At 36.4% G+C, this 22,939-nt stretch overlaps 1 protein-coding gene across 1 annotated transcript in view; it reads right to left on the bottom strand.

The window, feature by feature from the left end:
* RAB3B (RAB3B, member RAS oncogene family) overlaps positions 1-21,463 on the bottom strand; it is a 42,191-nt gene extending 20,728 nt beyond the window's left edge. Inside the window, exon 1 of the mRNA XM_015810921.1 lies at positions 21,236-21,463. Coding sequence (XP_015666407.1) covers positions 21,236-21,463 — 228 coding nt within the window. The remainder of the gene's footprint in view (positions 1-21,235) is intronic.
* Between the last annotated feature and the right edge of the window lie 1,476 nt (positions 21,464-22,939).

The following is a 22,939-nucleotide window of genomic DNA, read 5'->3' as shown; positions in this document are numbered from 1 at the left end:
TCCCACAGAGCGGGCCTCCTCAGGGTGCCGTCGGCCAAACAGTGTCGGCTGGCGACCCCCAGGGGGAGGGCCTTCTCTGTGGGAGCCCCCACCCTGTGGAACGAACTCCCCCCAGAGATCCGGATTATTCCGGATCTCCCCTCCTTCCGCCGTGCCCTCAAGACATGGCTTTTCCATCAAGCGGGATTGGCCTAGGGGGAGATTTTATAGGGATTTTAAAGGGATTTTATAATTTTTCTAATACAGGTTAATTAATATATATTTTAATTTGGCTTTTAAATATTTATTGTATAGCTCTGTTTTTATTTACCTGTAAGCCGCCCTGAGTCCCTCGGGAGAAGGGCAGGGTATAAATTAAAGTAATAATAATAATAATAATAATAATAATAATAATAATAATAATAATAATAATAATAATAATAATAATAATAATAATAATAATAACCCCCTGCTCAGGCAGGAAACCCTATACCATTTCAGACAAATGATTGTCCAATCTCTTCTTTAAAACTTCCTGTGTTGGAGCATTCACAACTTTTGGAGGCAAGTTGTTCCACTGATTAATTGTTTTTCCTTAGTTCTAGGTTGCTTCTCTCTTTGATTAGTTTCCATCCATTGCTTCTTGTCCTGCCTTCAGGTGCTTTGAAGAATAGCTTGACTCCCTCTTCTTTGTGGCAACCCCTGAGATACTGGAACACTGCTATCATGTCATCCCTATTCCTTCTCTTCATTAAACTAGACATACCCAAATCCAGCAACCATTCTTTATATGTTTTAGTCTCCAGTCCTCTAATCATCTTTGTTGCTCTTCGCTGTACTCTTTCTAGAGTCTTGTCTTTTGTACATTGTGGTGACCAAAACTGGATGCAGTATTTCAGGTGTGGCCGTGCCAAGGTGTTATAAAGTAGTATTAACACTTCATGTGATCTTGATTCTATCCCTCTGTTAATGCAGCCTCTGTGTTGACTTTTTTGGCAGCTGTGGCACACTGCTGGCTCATATTTAGGTGATTGTCCACTAGGACTCCGAGATCCCTCTCACAGTTACTACTATTGAGCAAGGTACCACCTATACTATATCTGTGCATTTGGTTTTTCTTGCCTAAATGTAGAACCTTACTTTTTTCACCATTGAATTTCATTTTGTTAGATAGTGTCCAATGTTCAAGTCTGACTAGATCCTTCTGTACCTTAAGCCTACCTTCTGATGGAACGCTAAGGTTCCATCTAACAGGTTGCGGCTTACTGTTCATCGTTTGAAACAAATTATGGATATAGGTTGTGTTAACATATACTCCTGTCTGAAATCTTTAGTAAGGAGAAATGAATCAGAGGCAAACTGCAAGCTCTCAGGAGTTTCTAATAAATTCACCTACTTCATAAATAAGTCAGGTAACTACGTAGAATCCTCCCACAGCATGAGATTATTAGATATAGTACACTATTCAATCTATTAAAAGATGTACGCAGAAATAGTATTCATATTTTACATTTATATTGTCTTTCATTCAAAATTGCCAGATTACCCATAGATTCTTCTCTATGCTTAATTTTATTGCCACACTAGCCCCATGGTGGCCACCACAAATTAGCAGTAGAACTGAGTGGCAGTTTTAACAGAGATCTGCTAACCCTACCTTGATCCACTAAATACCCCATCCTGTTGTCAATCAGTATTTCCAATTATGGCTGGTTAAATCCCAATTGTAATATATTTTTATTTAGCATATTACATAACCTTACCAATCATGATTTTAACAAACTACAGTTAAAACAAGCTATAACTAAGGACAAATGTGTATCTGGCTGGCTTTCATTATCCCATGTAGCTTTTGGTATAGCTCCAAATATGTGTAGTCATGGAGACATTCTGCCACTTTTAAAAGTATAGCAACTAAGCAGAATGAGATACTGAGGCAACTTTGAATAAAATCAGTCTCTTTTGGTTGAAAAGGTGCCATCAAAAACACATTAAGGTCCCAAGAGCCTTATTGGCTAAGTTCACATAATGCACTTAATTGGTTTGGGGCATCAGCATGTCATGAAATACCCTACCTCAGTATTTCTCAACCTCAGCAACTTTAAGATGTGTGAACTTCAATTCCAAATAAGTTGAAATCCACACATCTTGAAGTTGCTGAGGTTGACCTAGCTGAGGTTGCCCTAGTCCGGTCATTGGAAATATAGATGGTTTTAGTCCCATACAGCCTTATTTCAGATTAAACTAATTTGCCTTAGTGCTTTGTCTTCTAAACAGAAGCATTAAGATGGTTAATGCTTTTCACCCTTCTACTGAAATAAAGCCATTGAGCTTCCTTGCAAGAATAAATGGCTTCTGTATGAATTCTGTCTCTGTGTTCTTTATATATTACACATCCCCTTTCTGTAGCTGCACAGGCTAGTAGAAGATGAGGAGGAACAGGTAGGTAAATGGACTTCAATTTACAAGGGTGCCAAGGTCCATTGGCCCAATTTATTCACTGTATTTTTCTGAACTGGAGAGGAAAAGCAAGGAAGTTCAAGATCCAGATTCCTTTGTGATGTTTGGGAAGACTTTGAAAATGGTTCTTCTTTCCCTTTTGACCAAGACATTAGAATTGTCTACTGCTGACCCGTGGGCATAATATTTTTTGCTCCAAATGAATAAATCTGTGTTGTATGAACACAGCCTTTAAGTGAACTGTGCCTGACAGGAACCGACAAATAGTGTCTTCATTAAAAACATTTTTTTCAGTTTTTCTTCTGAGATCCTGATTATGACTGGGAAAGATTTGGTCCAAGGACATTATGTCTAGAAATGATTAATTTTGATGGACAAAAGAAACTAAATTTGAACAAAATATTAACATATTACCCAACTGGAGAATTTTAACTACATTCTTTTGATTGATGATCAATTATTTGCCATCAAGTTGGTGTTAGCTCTTATTGACTACACAGAAATTCTCCAGGGGAATCTGCCCCTAATCTGATCTTTCCATTCATCGCTCTTGAAACTCAGTCTATCCATCTTGCTGCTGCTCATCTCCTTCTCTTTCTTTCCATCTTTCCCAGCATGATAAATTGTAGAGAGAACAAGGTTTTCACATGTGTGCAAAGTATGATAATTTGGGCCTCATCATTTGTACCTCAGCAAGTGAAAACTCTGATTAATTTGTTTAATGATCCATGTGATACTTATCTTGTCTATCCACAATATTTTCAACAGTCAGCTCCAGTACAGGACTTCCAATTGCAATAGAGCTTGGAAATTTGGTCAAAAGACATTGCAGTCAAAAATGAAGCATTGTGGGACCATTATTATGACAATAATAAAGCAAGCCACTGCAGTTGATAAGCAAATCACGTGGTTATTAAGTGAATCCAACATATGCAATTGGTATTTCTGGCTGTTATCTACTGGAAAATGTAAAAAAAAAAAGTAGCAAAATGCGGTCACACAACTGTGGGATGCTACAACCAGTAATAAATGAGAGCTGGTTGCCAAGCACCCTAAATGCAATCGCAAGATTGCAGGAAGGGGAGGGTCTGTGTGGCAGTCATAACTTTGAGGGTGGATCGTAAGTAGCTTTTTAAATGTTCATTGTAACTTTGAATGGGTGGTAAGTGATCAGTCCTAAAGTCAAGGACTATTTGTATTACACTTCCTTTTAGGTATCCTCAAAGTCTCAGAACAATTTAACAAGTTAGCTGGCTTTCATAATGTCATGTCACATTTCTCTGGTTTCTTAAAACTGGATTCCCCATTGTAGAGCCTATCAGCACCAATGTATCTGCACCCTTCTTTGACTTTTGGCAGCTTTTAAAATTAAAGGGATAAACAGGGAGTTGTGTCATGCAGCAAAGCAAACTCCCAGCCTCTATCTTTTTTTTTTTTCAAGTATGCCGGTGAAGTCCCCAAAAAATTCTTACAAAATAAATTGGGGAATGGATCCCATCCAGTGCTTTGTTTTGAAATATATTTGCCTGCCCAGAAAAATAGACAACGCAAAGCTGTAAAGGAAGTGAGGAACTGAACAGAGGATTTGGAGTATTCTAGGGAATTAAATGTAGCAGTATTTTGCCCTTGCATAATGTCAATTTTAAGCCAACCCAAACAGGGATGCGATTGTGTAAAGTGGGTCGAAAAAAATTAATAACAATTGCATTCTCTCACTCTCAAAATCTGTACAAAACAAGTCCTATTTCAATTCAGCAATGGCCATGAGTCATGAATATAAAGCAGCTCAGATACCTTAGTATTGTACAAAATCTCTGAATAACAATAAGATTTACCACATAGTAAAACATTGCATTTTTTTGTTGCTTTGAGGAATTAGCTATTCCTTGTTTGCTCAGTTTATCAAATGACAAGTGGGAAACAAACCCAGCTGTTTTGTCCTGAAACATTTCCTGTAGAGCTGGGATTTATGAAACAGTGCTGTGAAAACACTGTTTCATCCAAATTCCTAGTGAAATGAAAGATTAGGCATAGTCTTTAAGACACATTTAATATATCCTCAGACATGTGAAATTGCTCAAAACCAAATGTGATTGGCCTTTATATAATTCATGTAAAATTAGACATTAATTTTATTGCTGCCTTTAAACTGACTGAAAAGGAGCTATCATCTTAGAGATTAAAACCCCAGGATTTTAAAATATATTTTTTCTCCTCACTCATATAACCTCCAGAATTGAAGAATTCTGTGTCTGAAGATACAGAGATATATTTCATCCTATTTAGGATCAGACTGGTTTGCTTTCCTGAATATTAAATCACAGTGGAAATAGATAGTTATGACAATTACAAGCAGCACACAATATAAATCAATTACCAGGAGTGGTCAAATTGCCTTGAGTTGCCAGGTTTATCTAATTAATAATTTCAACTTCTGAAATGAATGCAATTATACACAATACTGTATATAATTATTTTATTATCAACATACAGGTAAGGAATACAAAAAAATGTTCACAGTAAGCATTAGTTATATCTGCAGATGGGCACAATTTTGGTTCATTTTGAATTAATATTGTATAATGTTTGTGAAGTAATCATTTAAAGTTAATAGCTGCTCTTAATTAGGGTTGAACAGCCCTCAAGCTTGTATGATATACCATTCATTCATTCATTCATTCATGCATGCATGCATGCATGCATGCATGCTAGAGTTTCCAAACACATCCTATAGGTGCTCAGATGGGTGGACCTATGGTAATAATAAGATGCTTCTGAACATTTATTCAGATGAGGAATTCATAATTAATAACTGAATTTGAACAGTTCAAACAATTTTAACAAAATTATTGGAAATGTTTTCCTGAATTTTCACCAGGAAGCCATCAGTGTTCAGTAGGATGTCATTAAGAACAACTCTTATTCCAATCTAATTGCTTTAATGTATTTATATCCCAACTTTCCAATTACCCTATCCTGTTATTCATATGATAATGTTTATACAAGTAAAAAATGGCTTTATAATTGCATGGACTTTTGAATCTTCATCTAATCTTAACCATACACTATAAAGATTCTCAAAAAAGATAACTTTCATGATATAGAAAGGAACATTGTTTGAGGGGTGTGCTGTAAATATGGAACAAAGATAGTCTATAATCCTGATCTTAAAATCCGAATTCTTATGTTTCCCAAACCTACTATATATGATACAGATGTAGTGAAAATTATGTTGCTATAGATTAAATATGTTCAGAAAAATTAGAATTGTAAATTTGGAAAGGAGATTTTTAGCTGCGATACATTCCATCTTCTAAATTTAGGGAGCTTAGTTCTTGAAATATTTTAATACAGCGCATCATCATTTCTAACACTTTGGCTATTTTCATACAACATCCTAAGTCAGGGTTGTCAAACTGTCAGCCTGTGGGCCAGATGCATCATAGCAAAACCACGCCCATCCCATTGCTGGCAATGGCAAAAAAGTCACGATATGTTGCAACACATCACGTGACTTGCGAGTTTGACACCCCTGTCCTAAGGCATAGTTTATTTAACAATGGCTGTTGAAAAAACTACAATTAACTATGTTAAAATGTAAGCCATAGTTTGCAAACCATACCAGTTTGGTATACACAATAGACAAGCCAACTGCTTTTTGATCGACAATGTGCTATGAACCTAATTGCAAGGTACAGTAATAACACTTTCCTTTTTAAGAAAGGCTAATAGAATTTATAATTTCTATTAAAGAAAAAAAAATAAAAGATATGGAAATTTATGCATACAAAGAATGGGTAAGGAATTTTTCTCTCATCCTTACATTATACACAGTAGGACTAAGAACTGGACTGCAAAAACTCAGATCACCAACAGATGGCAGCAAAGAATGGCCATCCAGAGTTTTAAAGCTCAGAACAAGAACAGATGAAACAAGGAATAATGTAAGAAAGTTTGAGATTTCTCCCCCCCACCACACACACACTGAGTATTCCAGCTATGAAACACACTGCAATAATAGGCTGTGATTGCTGCCTAGCTGGCTTTGAAAGACAATAGAAAAAAATCGTGGGATCCAAGAAGGAATCAGACTCTATCAAGGGCTATTCAGAAACTGGGTTCAGCAATTGCCTTTTAATTTCCCCAGAATCCTGTAAGAAGAGGGGTTCCAGGCCAAATCCACTTTCAATCTCTGGATTTTATCATTTAAAGTTAATTTCATCAAAGGCTGGGAACCAGTCTTGAGATCACTATACAATTTGACAATATAGTTTGCCATTGCCGTTCCTCATCTTACCTCCTTTAAACTTTTTCAATCAGAATTACATAAACAGAGAACACAATTCAGGATTTCTGTTAGTTATTGCAACTCTTGCTACTTATTGAGTAGGAAATATACAGCATAACATATCTCTTGCAAGGCAATGCCCTATTATAGTTGTAGCTGTTTTTTCTCCCTGGCCTGCACCCCACCACCAAATTTCAGATCTGAAGATATATTTAGCTTGCTAAGTAGGAACAAACCTCACCTTTCTATTAGTAAAATTTATCTTTTTTAATTTTTTCCCACATAAAAGCTACTTTTTACACGAAAAGCATTCCTTGTATGTTGCAGTGACTCTCTCTTTTCAGTTGGCTATACGCAATGACATTTTGTACAAAAGAGATCCACAAAAAATTAAATTACACCTTAAAGATATTGTGCCTCATACTTTTTCTTTCTAGGGAGCACCTGAAATCTTACCTCAAATTTTTATTCTCAGTTCCATACTAAAGACATCTCTATTTGACAAAAGCATTGCCATGTATGTGACCAGATCAGATTCACCAGGCAAAATGTATTTCTTGTACATCAATCATCATTAATAATGTAGGTCATGCAAAGAAAGAATTGGGTTAATATATCTGATGCAAATTGGGAAGAGCACAGGAATAACATATGAGATAAAATGTGCTATCACACATAATTTGGTTCTCGACTACAAAACTGCTTGTTTTATATCACCTTTCTATCCCTAACATACCCCTTAGTCTTCATTTCTCACACACTCATTTTTCTTCCTGCTGGCTCCAAGATGTATTTGGTTCACCTACAGTGCTAAACCATTACATAATTTCTTGGGTCCTTGATCCTCTTTGAGCTTGGTTGGTTCCTTGCAGATGTTTAATTATCAAGCTAGATAACATTATCAGTGTGAAGGAGAATGATGTTTGCTCAATGTTTATAAATTCAGGTAGTCCTCGACTTAATAACAGTTCATTTAATGACTGCTCAAAGTTACAATGGCACTGAAAAAAGTGACTTATGACTACTTTTCACATTACGACCTTTGTAGCATCCCTATGGTCATGTGATCAAAATTCAGATGCTTGGCAATTGGTTTGTACTTATGACTGTTGCTGTGTTCCAAGGTCATGTGATCACCTTTTGCAGCCATCTGACAAGCAAAATCAATGGGGGATCCAGATTCACTTAACCTGTTACTAATTTGTCAACTGCCATGATTCACTTAACTGTAGCAAGAAGGGTCATAAAACAGGGTAAAACTCACTTAACAAATGTCTCATTTAACAACAGAAATTTTGAGCTTAATTGTGGTCACAAGCCAAGGACTACCTGTAGTAGTTTGCCTAGCCCTAGTTTTGGTGAAGGTGTAACATCTTCTTCCTTCATCCATGCAGTTTCCTGATTATGTGGATGTGGGCTGCTGGAAGTGATTTCTTTTAGGCTCTTTGCTTCCTTCCTAGGCTTTTTGTTGTATCTTTTAAATGGCATGTAAATGGAGATTATCTCTGGGTCTATTGATGACTGATTTGTCAGAATAACAAGCTTCCAGGAATTGCCTAGCATTTTGGGATTTGGTTTGATCTAAAATTTAATTTCATGTTTTAAACTTGTATACTACCTGACTCCCAAAAACTCTGGGCATTAATAGATAACAGTTTCTCAATAGAAACTGTCCATGTATTGTGAAATTAAGGAATTGAGGAATATGCGGTTTGTTTATGTGGCTTATTTCTGGATTAGTGATATATATATATGAATCATCCCAAGAAACAAAACTTGACTTATAAACCACAATATATGGGGGTGCATATCACACTAAGCTCCTCCTCCGGTAAGTCTTAGATAATATCACCATCTCTGTAAGAGTAGAACAAAGTTTCCTCTAGCTTTCTGGTCTTTATATGTAGGCTTTATAATCCAATAGATTCCAGAATACAGGTCCAGTCCCAAAAGCAATATTTTATAGTGATCCTTTGACTCAGGCATCCAAAAATTGTCAGTCAGGCAAGGTTATAATCCACAATGTTCAAAGTGTTCGTGTTCAACCTCCCTGAAAACAGCTCAAAAGTCTCTCCCAGCCAGACATAATCAAAGGTCACATTTTTCTTTCTCTCCCACTAGCTCTTGAGATTAAAAGTCCAAGCTCAGTTGGTGTTTATAATCCAAAAAGGTCAAGGTGATAAGTATGCCAAATATTTTCCTTTATTGCTAGCTGTTCTCCCTTAAGATAGGAGTCACCAAGCAGCCAGGAAGCTAGTTATAGTGCTGTACTCAAATCCACCACTAGATGTCATTCAAAATCCATTTTCCACTCTTAAGACAAATAATTGATTTCTTATATTTCACCTCAATGTTTTTTTTCCAAAGAGAAAATCTTAACAATTATCTCAGTTCTCAAATTTCAAAACTGTAGCTTTATGTTATGTCCACTTCAATATTGTGTATTTCTGTCTCCCATAAAAATTAAAACGCTGCTTCCGTTCACATTCGGAGGTTTTTAGCTTCTTGAGAGCCTTTCCCAGGAAATTCAGTTGTAAAATAGTAAAGAAAGGATCAATATTCTCACCCAGTTCCAAACATGCTGTTTACGATGTGTTAATTGGTGCTTTTTTTCTTCGGTTGTCAGAAGCTTATGGCTGGCCATAGAATGTAGCCAATCTTTCCCCTGATGGTTTGGAGAGCTTTTCTCAGATCGAACGGAAAGACTGCCATTTCTCTGTGATCAACGAGACACCCCTCCTTCATCATCTCTTCAGGGTGACTTTAGGCCCTCTTTAGGGCAAAATTGGGTGTGGAACGCAGAGCCCTGCCTTCCTGCGTCTATCTCGCCATGACGAAAAACTGGAAGACTGCAAATCAGTCATTTTGAATGATATGGTTCATACACAGGGCTTTTTTTCCTCATAGAATGCCCAGAACGGAGTTCCGGCACCTTTTTTGGATGGAACCTTGTAGGGTAGGCAAGGCAGGTTGTATGACGTGTGTGAGTTCCGGCACCTTTTTTTGTTTTTTTAGAAAAAAAGCACTGTTCATACATATTAAACTTTGGTTTATTTACTTATGATTTAAGCTATGACTGATAAGATTCAGACATGATAAGCCATGGACTATGACTGGCAAACCACAGTGGCCTGGTATTTTAAAGTTGAAGCCAATAAACTGTTTGTACTTGCCTCTAACCTCAGATGCCAAACAGTGGTAGCATATAGTCAGTGATCATGACTCCCTTTTACTTTGGGTAGCTAGTCAAACAATCCAGAATTCACTTTATTCATTCCTTGGAGGCACAGAGTTTTTTTTTCTGGCTTGTTGCATTGTGTGAATCCAAAAAATTGTAGTTTATTATGTAAGTTGTGGCTTTAAAAGAGCCCAATGAATTTGGCCAATGAAAAACAAGTAGTGATAATGTGTAAAATATAGGCTGTCTGAAAAAGTAGCAACAAATTCCACATATAAGTATGGTTCAGGTTTATGGCTGAGATAAATCTTGATTCACTTCAAGTCCTATTACTTCATCTGTGCTTTAGGCATTTAGGAAAGAGAAGGCTAATCCCAAATGGCCCATCATTCTTGGGCCCTGATACATTTCAAATACAGAGTCTATAGCCACATGATAGGCATATGTTATTGGTTCTGAGTTGTTTAGTTTTGTTGAAGCAGTTCTTTACAAGTGATATGTGGAAGTTAGTTGTCCAGGTAGTCCTTGACGTATGACCAAGATTAAGTCCAAAATGTATGTTGCTAAATAAGACATTTGTTAAGTGAATTTTCCCCATTTTATGACCCTTCTTGCCACAATTGTTAAGTGAATCACTACAGTTGTTAAGTTAGTAACACGGGTTGTTAAGTGAATCTGGTTTCCCCATTGAGGTTGCAAAAGCTGATCACATGACCCCAGGACATTGCCACCATTATGAGTCAGTTACCAAGCATCCAGATTTTGACCACGGTCCTAAATGTGGGAAACGGTCATAAGTCACTTTTTCCAGTTCCGTTATAACTTTGAACAGTCACTAAGTGAACAATTATAAGTCGAGGACCACCTTTATTTGGACTTTGGGTGTTTCTTTAGTTATTTGCACTATAACACACTGTTCTAAGGCCAATCGCTTATTTTTGTAGAAAACCGAAGGAAGAAGATGAAATTGATATTTTGTCATTTATCAAATCTCTGAAAAACGAACATGAATATTTTGCTATTGCAAATGAGTGACAAATACTTAAACTGTATAACAAATATTACACCCAACCTTAGTCCAAAGAAAGTGGTACAAGTAGAAAGCAAGCTAAAGTAGGGAGAGGGTGTTGTTAAAAAGAAAAAAGAAAATGGCAACAAGTCATCAAATCTTGACCCTCTTCGTCCTTGAAATTATGGCCACCATCCGGATTCACTAATTTATTGAAAATGAGAGCAAAACTTTAGACAGAGATAAAGAGAAACAAAGCACTCAGTAAGGATTAAGACTGCATGGAAAAGAAAATTGAAAATTAAAAAATGATAACAGATCTAGTTACAATTTGTGCTTCAATTTGAGATTCAGACAGCATAGATTCATCCCCAACAGTGAAGAGACAGGCCAGAAAACATCCTACAGCCAAGAAGGCTCCACACAATTTGCACTTCTCAGGTTACCCTGAGGACACAGGTAAACCTCCAAAATGGCTTCAACGACTCTCTAAAAGAATGCAAATGACCATCTGTCTGTAAGGAAGTATAAATTCTTCCATTCCCCACTATTTAGTCAGAGCTGAAGAAGCTTCCTGGATGAGAAGCGAAACGTCTTCAAAAGAAACACAAGAAAGTCCAGTTGTCTCCTGAAAAAAACGTCTTTGGTACCACCATAATAAAAACATAGTTTCTACAATTGTTTCCATTTTCATTATGTAAGATCTCATGCTGCATATTTGCCATTGTTCTGGTACGTAAAAAAAAAAGTATAATTCTGAAAAATGAACTGGGAAAGGGAAGTGGCTTGGCAGTAGCAGATATAGGCAAGTATAAGAAAAGTAAATATTAAATAAGGTAATGTTTAAATGTGGAACATATTTTGGTAAAGCCTTTTTTTGGAACAGAAATGAGTGCAGTTTGATAGGAATAATTAATAAGACACCATCTCTCAAGGAGGCTAAAAAATGAATTGGTTAAAAAAAAATAAGGTAAATAATTCAAATCTCGTTGTAATTTTTCTTTTAAATCAAGATTGGAATGCTAACTAAAGTGATATCAATTGGACACATTTGTAAAAAGAATATTAATATCCTCTGAATTTCCCATCCATTTTCAGCCTCACTCCCACTCCATAGCATTGAGTTCCGAGAATCTTCAGTGGCGCCATTATGTCATATTTGTACAAATACTGTATAGCCTAGAAGTAAAACTACAGAAGTGTAAGCTGTCTTACTTGTCATTTAGATCCTGCAACTTTTGATCTTTTCTGAAATGCTAAGAATAGATTCGCAGTACAATCATTTGAACAGAACACAAAACTGGTTTAGCATTATGTAAATAAAGCTTGATTCATCAACTCTTCTTCCCACCCCATCTATCTATGTGGTCACTAGGAGTGAAAAACAATGTAATGGCACATAATCAATCAAAATTCAGGATTTTTTTTTACAGCTTTTCTAAAAAAAATGTAATCAACGGCACTGAACACAGAGGCTTTTTTTTAAAAAAAAAAGAATCTGTTTTTTTCTGAGGAAATAGAACATGATGAATTTACATACATTACCATTTCTACATTGGTATTCTTTGGTTCAGGCAGACAGCTCTTTATTCTCTTTTGTTTTTTTTTCCTGGCTGTCTTTTTATCTTTTTTGTCTTGAGCAACTGCTCTATCTTCTGAGCAACTGGGGTTTTGTGGAGAAGCAGGTAGCTGGACAGTGCTATTCTTGAGCTCAGGATGTAATGTGTAGTTGGTCTATCAGAGCACCTTCCTCTTCACTGTGTTGAAAGGTAGTTAGCTGTTTCTCAGTTACTATGGATGCAGATTTTCTGTCCATCTAGAGTTCCCTCATGTGTTTCATATATCCCATTTCATTAGGTCTACTGTGGTATTCCATCAATTTCAGATAGTCTTGTCTCGTCCATGCATATGTGTGTATGTGTGTGTATACCATTTCAGACAAGTGGCTGTCCAGTCTCTTAAAAACGCACACTTACACACACGCAGAGAGACTCAAAAATGGTTCTGTCCAAAGTCTAATCACCTTGGTGCCTTTCAGCAATCCTCTCTCAGTCAGCAACCTTCATTTTTAAAATTTTATTTTACAATCTTAACATACATAATGAACAAAGCAATCTTTACACTTAAGGAACAAATAATAATAGAAACCTAAAGAAAAAGAAATAGGAATCCCTCTCAAACTACAAAACATTAAAGGGGGGGGGGTAATCTACCTTATATGTTATATTTATCAATAGTGTCTGGTTTTCTAATAAGATTACCATAATATAATTGGTATTTTTTAATTTAGGTTTTTAAATTGTCAACTCACTCAGTTTCTGGAATAATGTTTTATCTAAATAGTGATCACCATCCATAAAAAGATCAAAGTATTTACAATCAGAGATCCAGAATATAAACAATCAAATAAGATTAATGAAAAGAAAGGGGAAGAGAAAAGATTGTCAGATTATCTTTGATAGTGACTGTTCCCTTTTTTTAACGGCTGTAACAATATATTTTGTGTATCCTGTAGCAGTTTCACAATTTGAATCAAAATAAGAAGTGTAAAAACCGTCTCTTCTTCCAAGTGCACTTAGTGAAAACATTATATTCTCTCTGAACTTGTCTTCTTCTTTTAGAAATGTTCGTCTTAGCTTCTCAAACGCCTGTGGTAATTTTGCTATGTTATCCTGTTTGTGAGGCCAGGAGTATGATTATTTTTAAGATATTTTTTTTACTTGCAATAAAAGCCAGTAAACATAGAACTATTTTTCTCAAATAACCCATTTTAACTTGAGAAGTTAAAACAAAGAGAAACTAACCCACAGTCCCCCCTCCAGCATGCTTCATTTCAAGCAGACAAACTTGCTTTTGCTTCAAAGAAGTAGTGCAAGATCCAGACACAACTGAATGAATAACATCATCATCCCCTTTCATTGCTCCATCTTTTTATTTTTTTGTGTTCCAGTGTCATTGCCTCCTAGTAACCTTTCTCATCCAAGCACCTCTCAAGTGAACCCCCGCCCATCACCTCAAAAGACCATTAAAGGGAATTGTAGCTGTTTATATAAAACTTTGGAGCTATTACACTAATTTTCACCAACTGGGTTTTTCTCTTTATACCCAGCTTGAACCAAATGTGATTAGATTATCAATTGACAGCCCATCATGGACACAAGATGCCCCAACAACAACAATAAAAATCTAATGCTTTTCGGTTTTCCCTGTTTTTAATCTACCAGCTCAAAAAGCAAATTAGAAGGGAGTCAGCTTTATGCCAATAGAAAACAAAGACATTGCACCAAAATGTGCATCCTTTCAATATTTCAAAAGAAATATTAAAACAAAAGTAGTTTCTTTTTTTGTCAAGGAAATAGTCATACATAAATCGGTGCTGAAAATTTGTTCTTTCTTCCTCAATATGTATTACAGATTCTTCTAAAACAGATATGGCTGACCAAACTTCCTATATTTTAATTACATCCAATATCACCTGCTATGTTCCACATGTAATGTAATTTGTTTTCCTAAAATAATGTTTCTGCATACAGTAATGTCTTTCATTACTGCCTGCTATAGCTATTATAAATCCATTAGTATCCACACATGACTAGAGAAAAACATTTGAAGTATTCTGAATCTTTAGTTCAAAAAGAACAGGAGGGTAGCACAGGTAAATTAACATGAAATTGAAAAAAAGACTTAAACATAGATTTGCACAGCTCGTAAATAATATTTCCATAGCAGCAAGTTAGCAATTCAGTCACAGCAACAGTGCTTTTAAAAAAAAGTCACGGCAGGGCTTCATATAAGAAAGTGTTCCCTGCCAAGCATTAGAGAGACACAGAAATATTTTATTTTGAAACTAGACTTAGTAGCAAGACATATTTTCATTTTAGAAAGATTTTTCTGGAACTGATTGCAACCCATGCTGTTGCATGGCACTGAATCCTACCACTAGGTTTGATATGTGCCTTACTGTTCCTCTTTTCAAAGCTATCTCTTTGGCAATTTTGTAACAATCAATCCCAAATAATCATTCTATTTACTCCCCAGATTTAACTCTGAATTTCATATTATGTGAAATATCTTTCTGATAATTTTTTTGAGAAACAAATTCTACCTTCCTTTTTCAATTATACAAAATTACCCAACCGAGACTCTAATGGCAACAAATAAAAATGTTAATAATTGCCATGTTTAGATACTTTACCTAAAATTAGAATTCTAACTATTGATTCAAAATGATGTTTACAAACTAGAGTGATGATCACAGTTTATATAATATACTGTATAAGTCCAAATCAACTCAGTCTTACTACTATGTAATGAAGTGTGTAGGCCACATCATTTATTTCTGGGAATTTATTTCTGTCCCCAAATTTTGACTGTTCTCATTCTTTGTTCTGTTTCTGCAGCAGAAAAAAAATCAGGCAATAGTCTTTTCTATGTAGGTAGCAATCTGATATATTATGGGGTTGCACCAGTGCATGAGTGCATTCTTGAAAAATTCCTGAAGAATTTTTCCAAGCATTAGCTATAATCCTCTAAGACACTGGTCCCTAACCTTTTGGGCACCAGGGATCGGAGAGGGTGTGGTTTTGGATGCTGCCTGCATTCCACAAATGGGGTTTTGCTTGTTTGTGAGGACCAGTTTCTGGTATGCTGTGGACTGGTGCCGGTCCACAGACTGGGAGTTGGAGACCTCCGCTCTAAGACAGAGGTCCCTAACCTTTTTGGCATCAGGGATTGGTTTTGTGAAAGACAATTTTTCCACGGAGTGGGGAGGGGATGGTTTTGGGTTTCCTCACTCATCTGCCGCTCACATCCAGCTATGCCAGTACTGGTCTGGGGCCCAGGGCTTGGGACCCCTGCTCTAAGAGCAATCATTTGGCTTCAGTGATACCAGCCTTACAAATTATAATTGTTGTTCCTTTTTCATTGGTTCTTAACATTTTATTTATTTCCATATTTTATTGAAAGATAAGAGAGATAAGAGAGGTTTAATTTCTTCATTGTTTTATACTGAAAAACCTAAATGAATGGAATGAAATCACCCAGGTTGCATTTTTCTGATATCATTTAATGATAAGATAGAGTGAGCCAATAATATTTTTTTTTAACCTGCTATCATATCCTTTCAACTTATGAGAGAAATATTTTCTGTCTCTGGGTGAAGAACAATAAAGAAATCTGCTTAGAACAATCTCCATATGTCTTTTTTGTTTTGTTTTTGGAGCCTGACATCAATCTTGCCAAACTAAAGCAGATTACTTGCACTATAAAACATATGTTCTTGGAACTAGTAGGGAGGAGCCATCTTCACCCACTTTTTCTCGCATAAGCTCGCTGAACTGTGTTGTCTCTTGTTTCTCTGGAATGCACTCCCTCTCTATTGGGAATATGGACAGCAGTCCTTTATAATTATTTATGAGAACTAATGTACACCTATAGCTGCTGCCTTTTCTAATCTGGTGCCCTTTGTATATATTCCACCTTACTTCATAGTTATAAACTTGGCAGTGGTGTCCATGGGCAGCAAGATCCTGGCTATAGCACCAGAGTTGAAGTCCTACCCTTTGTATATGCAATATTAATGCCTGTTTTACTCATCTCCAGATGCCATTACCAAGCATCTGTTCAGTCAGGTGGCTTAGAAATCTGCTTAGTTGAAAGGAAAAATGAAAGTGCCTGCTGTTTCTTTACTGACTTAAAAATATATAAACATAATCATCAAAAGATTGACTACTTTCATTTAAATGGAACAGTAAGCATTTGACTATTGCAACACTTTACATGTAATCTTTTCTTTGGCCATTAATTAATCAATTCATCTCTTTGACAGTAATAATCCTGACCTTTATTATTCAATATTTTATTTCTTCTTTGTTAAAATTGCTGACCTTTTCTTGGGCTTAAGGCCCCACTTTTTTTTTTAATGATCCGAGAAAAGATAACATGTTTTTCACTATGCTTTGTCTTTGATGTTTATTTATAGTGAAAAGGCATATACGCATAACAGTTTTCCACGGGCCAAATTTATTTTGTAATTCTGAATGCCTGTCATCTAGAGACCATTCATCTGATAGGAAGGCAACATAGTTTAAGAAACTGAGACAAAAATAGGCAAATTTCAGAGCAGCTCTCTATGGGGGAAAGAGAGAGAGAGAGCATGACAAGTTCAGCCCTTGATATCACACTGGGCTGTGGGGAGTGAGTAGTTGTGATAGCTGCTAGCTGTACCTGTAAAGAACATACTGTTTGGCAGGAAAGTCTGGAATAAGAAGTGGTGTATGTTAAAGTGTCTTCCTCTTCGAATTCATCAGGTTTGAAACAAGACACTTGCCCTGTCCTTGGAGAAGAGGCCTTTAGATCATCTCCTTACTTAAAGTGATGTCAAACTCACAATACATGTCGCCCATTTATGGACAGACATTGATCAGATGACTGCTAAAAAATCCTTGACATAGTTGAAAAATACATAGTGGGAACTCCAATCAGCACCATTAGTTTGTTTAACTAAACGTTGGTGAAATTAATAAAAAGAAGCCAAGATAAATATGTATTTCCTGTGACTTTTCTGATTCTGCATTAGCTTTTGAGAAAGGTCCTGATTACCTAGCAACAAGGCATCATATGATCAAGATGAGCGTCACTGTTTTGTTTTCAATCATGGTAGAGTGCTTCAATACTTTCATTTAAAAAGCAGTTGATAGCAATGATTCTACAATTATTTGCAGCAAGAAAACTTTAAAGGGCAAATAGATACAGCAGGAGCCAACCTCCAGTAGGAAAATTATGCAGAAAAGAAAAAAAAATCAATCTGGAGTCAGGTTGTATATACAAGATCTTAGAAAAAACAACCTGTATGTATTGCTACATTTTCATATACCAAATTCAACAGTTGAATTGGCAGAAAAAAATCACTTTAAAAATAGCTTCCCATAAAGAATACTTCACACCTACAATGTAACTGTCTGAGAAGTGATGAATATTTCCTGAAAAATATGTAATTAGTGCTTTTTTGGGACAATTATGTATTTCTAACCTTATACCACAAATAATGTGTGTAGAATTATAGCACTACGACTATAGACTTTTTTTTGGTTCATTCAAAGAGGTAAAAGTATAGCATTTAGCTGTCATGCATTGCATAATTTGATGTGCCTCATGCCAGTAATAGAAATGTATTTTGAAAAATGCTAACAGATTTTATATCTAGGCAAGCTGCAGCCAAAATGATAAAAAGGGGAAAAATGAAAGAGTCATTGAGTATAATTAGTGGTTGTCAAGTTTCAATTTGCTTAAATTATGCTCACAAAAATAGTAGGATGTTATGATTTCTACTTGCAGCTGTGCACTCCTTCTGTGGAAGTGTACCATTCATCAAAACTATTAATATCCTTTAGAAGCTTACTGTGGTTTATTGAATATTTTTGTAATGAGTATAGCTTAAAACTACAAATTTTTCAGCATCTTCCCAAAAATCTAGTTAGGCTTTATTTTCCCACTAAAACAAGCAGAATGGGATAGAAAAAGCAACACTTCCAGATGGGAAAGTGTGCAGTTTCCAGAATTGACAAATATTGTCAATTCCTTTCCTGGGAAAAGAGAAATCCATCAAAATGTTATTGTTTAAAGAGCTACTTAATATTATTTACCATGTGTCTTAGGTGTTGTAACAAAATGTGTATTATAATGGACATGCCCCCCCCCAAACACCACTTCTTAGGAAGGACAACTGGTAAAACAGAGAAATTCATTGCTCTAGAACAGGAGTAGGCAACCTTGGCTCTTTTATGACTCAAGGACTTCAACTCCCAGAATTCAGGAATTCTGAGAGTTGAAGCCCACGAGTCATAAAAGAACCAAGGTTGCCTACCCCTGCTCTAGAATATGAATAAAAGTTGTTTTCTAAACACTCAAATATATCCCATAGGTTTCAAATCTCCATTCTCATCCATGTACAAATTCACCAGGTATCTGCAATATAACAGAGTGAGGAATCCTTTCACAGAAGTGTAGGGGGTAGTATTGTGTTGCAATGCGTAAATGCTTACGAAACTGGGGGTGGTTTGTAGATTTCCAGGATGGTAGGTATTTCACGTCTATAATACAAGATTCAGTTAAGGAGCTGCACAGAGTGATGATAGCAATAGCGCTTAGACTTATATACTGCTTCACAATGCTTTTACAGCCCTCTCTAAGCGGTTTACAATGTTAGCATATTGCCCCCAACAATCTGGGTCCTCATTTTACTGACCTTGGAAGGATGGAAGGCTGAGTCAACCTTGAGTTGGTCATGATCGAACTGCTGGCTGTGGACAGAATTAGCCTGTAATACTGCATTCTAACCACTGTGCCAGCATGGCTCCTTGATGGGGGATTATAACATAATGACATTTCGCTGAGATTTACAGAAGTCTATTTTGCAACACAGCCAGTGTGTGTGGAGGCTGTTTGTGTGTTGTGAATAGTAAAGCCCGCTTTCAGAAACCTGAAGCCTGTTTGCCATTTTTTCTTGCTAGGTAGGCTTAGACATCCCCAGTCTACATTCATTCACCTCACACAGGGGATATAAATCTGTACATGGAAACCCGAAGGCGCTTTTTCAAAAGGCAACTGGAGTGTTTTTTTTTTTTCTTGAGAAGGAAAATTTTTCACTTCTTATCCAAGAAGCTTCAACAGTTGTGATGTGGGGCACGAATAGGTACTGGCAGTTTTTTTCTTCTTCCACAAGGAAAAAAAAAAAGTCCAATTGCCTTTTGAAAAAGCATCTTTGAGACAACTATGACCTGGATGACTGAGAATCTCCACAGACATCTGAATATAGAAAGTTGTATGTCCTGAGTCACACATGCAGTATAAAGACAGGTGACTCAAAACCCTCGGCAAACCTTTTGGAGAAAAGGAGAAAGAAGCTTTGTGCTGAAGTGGAAAGTGGGACACAGCTAAGATTCCCCTCCTTTCTCAGATTAAAGTTGGAATTTGTAAGGAAAAGAGTTTAACCATGTAATAAATTGGCACACATATAATATCTGTTCTAAGAGTCTTCTACTTTTTAGAAGAACAGGAGAATGTTTGCTAAGAGTGGCATTAAGTTTAATTTCTTTTCCTCTACATTTGTGCCTCTGATGATCATTATTTCTACCAATTTAGATATTGTATACTTTATGTGCTGTATTTTATTCATCTATTTACTAATATTTATATGCCCTCTTTGCGTATTGGCACCTCAATGTTATTTGTAAACAAGTGCAAATCAACATCTGCTCAGAATTTCATATTGTCTTGTACATTTTCTTCTAAGAAGTCTGTGATTCCAGGAGCCCGATGTTACTGCGTGTACACTGATCGTTTTGTAGGAAATGCACTATAGAATATATTTTCTATCATTTCCCCCCTTTATTTGCCAGTAAGGCAGGTCAGGTGACCCCTGTCTCTTTCACATGCAAAGTTAAGGTAATGGGAGATAATGGCATCTCTCTGAAAAACAGATGGAGAACTTCCAAAACATCACAGCCTGGCAGAAGACAGAGCTATGGTGAAGAGACCCAGAAGGTTTCTAGGAGAGGAACTTGGAGATCTCCAACCTTTCATTGTGTGGGCTCAGCCACAATACCACAGTCAGTAAGTAGACAAGAAGAATCCCAGGGAAAGGTAACTAGTGCCTTTACTGTCTATGGAAATTCTCAGTCATCCAGGTCATGTCCCAAAAGTGCTTTTTTTGGAATTTATTTTCCTTGAAGGGGTTTTGCTTCTCAACCAAGAAGCTTCTTCAATTCTTCAGTTCCAGAACTGAAGAAATTTCTTGGATGAGAAGCGAAACGTCTTCAAGGAAGTCCAGTTGCCTTTTGAAAAAAGCACACTTGGGATAGTGCCTTTACTATTTTACAATGTAACGACATCATTCTCTAAATGCAATGTACAAGGAGGTAAATAAAGCACACAGCTTCCAGGCAAAGAATGAGGAAATATCCAGAAAGAAATACCAAATGCATTTGCTTACAATAAAAGCACTGAAGAATATAGAATTCATATAGGGTAGCTCCTTCCAAAAATATAAAAGGAAAATTAATTAAGAAAATCCTAGGCACATCTATTGCTCACTGTAGAATCCAGATGACCAAAGAAACGTTAAATGCAATTCCTTGATATTTAAAGGTTGCCCATCTTCTGCAATAACAAGTAATGAATATAGCTTCAGCCTTCTGCTAAAATGAAACACAAGACAAGCAAATAAGCCTTATTTCCCACAATCAAGGAATAATCTGGAAATTATCCTGATCCCTCTAAATCTGTGCCCCGAGTAAAAGGTTCCAGAATCATGGGTACTTACCCAAATCTGCAGTTTTACCCTCTTGTCATTCCTGTAAACAGTCTTCACTTTGAAGTCAATTCCCACTGTACTGACAAAGGCAGGTGTGAAAGTGTCATCAGCGTATCTGAAAAGGAAGGAAGTCTTGCCCACACTACTGTTGCCAATGATCAGGAGCTTGAACATATAATCAAAGTTCTGGTCCGAAACATCCTTGGGTCCATATCTGGCATCTGTTACCGAAGCCATCTAAAGAAAACAAGAGCATCGTAGACTAAATGAAGACAGCTATTTATTTCTATTTAGACTTATCAATCAAGTATGTATGTAATGCAGGTTCTAGTCTCAAAGGAAAAAGGTGAAAGACTCTTTGGAGTCAATCTTGACTCTTGCCATGACTGCATAAATATATCCCTGTGTTTTTCTTGCTGGCGATATGAACATGATTTGCCTTTTTTCTTCTAAGTTACTGTAGAAAGCTAGGAAGATGGCCTTGGAAGAGATATTCAGAAACTGTTATGTAAACAAAAAATACAAAAGCATACCTTAAATCCTGGGAAAACATATAGCCATTAAGAAGAGATTCAGAATGACTCCTCCTAACTCACTATAGTGTAAGAGGAAGGGAAACAAAAGCACAATCAGTGTTGCAAAGTTCTATTAGTATCGTCTATCTCAATATAATAAGTATTAGTCTTCTTGTTGAGTTGCTTTCCAGACCTGATCTATCTTGTAAGGCTGACAGATTCTTAGAGGAGATCCCTTTACATCAGCAGAACCTTAATTTAGACAGATTTCAGCAAGTCTAATTTTAAGAATGCCACTCTTTGGATCTAACCCTCCTTCTGTGCAAAAGCTGATGCCACATATTTATAAAAAGTTATCCAGATAAGCTGTGAATGCCTTAGAAATAAAGCTTACTCTCTTCCATATATGCTGTATTTGCCCTGTCATTTTGGCAAACATATGCTAACAAGTACAGGGGGAAAAAAATCATCTAATGCTTACACATTATTGCAAATTATTTATGACAAGGATATAACTAGAAAATCTGTTTTTTAATATATGTAGTATTGTTTCCTGGCTGGAAACAATTACCTCAAGTAACAGCTAGTCAAATACATAGGATCTATTGTGCTTGGACTCATGCATAATATAGCCTGCAGGGAATTAAGAATATGTATTGTTTTATTGTGTCTCATTTTAACAATGTATATAGATGCCCATCTCACAATACAGTGTCTCTAAATATATTAAAGGATTAAAACTTAAACAAAAATACCTTACATAAAACAAATAATAACTAGAAGCAACAAATAAATATAAATCTACGTGTGAGATCTAAGAACATGGCACTTCTAACATTGGACTGGAACCAAACAAATCAACCAAAAGATTTGACTTAACCTTCTACCCAAAGGCCTGGGCAGGGGATCAACCGGCTCTTTACAAAAATCTAACAGATTCTGGACCATCTGATTTATTTATTTTGAGTATGGCATATCATACACGGACTAGCAATATATATTAATGTTGTGTTCTTTGTATTCCCCCCCCCTTAATCCCCTATGCATATCCTGATCACCCATTAAGGGTGATTGCCCTTCACCATTGATCGCCCATTAAGGGTGATTGCCCTTCTCCATCTGCATACAGTTTCATGCCCGTTGCTGGTTGGCTAACTAGCAACAGGGTCTTGCCAGCCAATGGAATTGTGTGATTACA

The sequence above is a fragment of the Protobothrops mucrosquamatus genome, unplaced genomic scaffold (genome assembly GCF_001527695.2).
Source record: "Protobothrops mucrosquamatus isolate PMUCROS unplaced genomic scaffold, P.Mucros_1.0 scaffold24, whole genome shotgun sequence".
In the NCBI taxonomy this organism is placed as follows: Eukaryota; Metazoa; Chordata; class Lepidosauria; order Squamata; family Viperidae; genus Protobothrops; species Protobothrops mucrosquamatus.
This window is presented reverse-complemented; position numbering and strand designations above follow the sequence as displayed.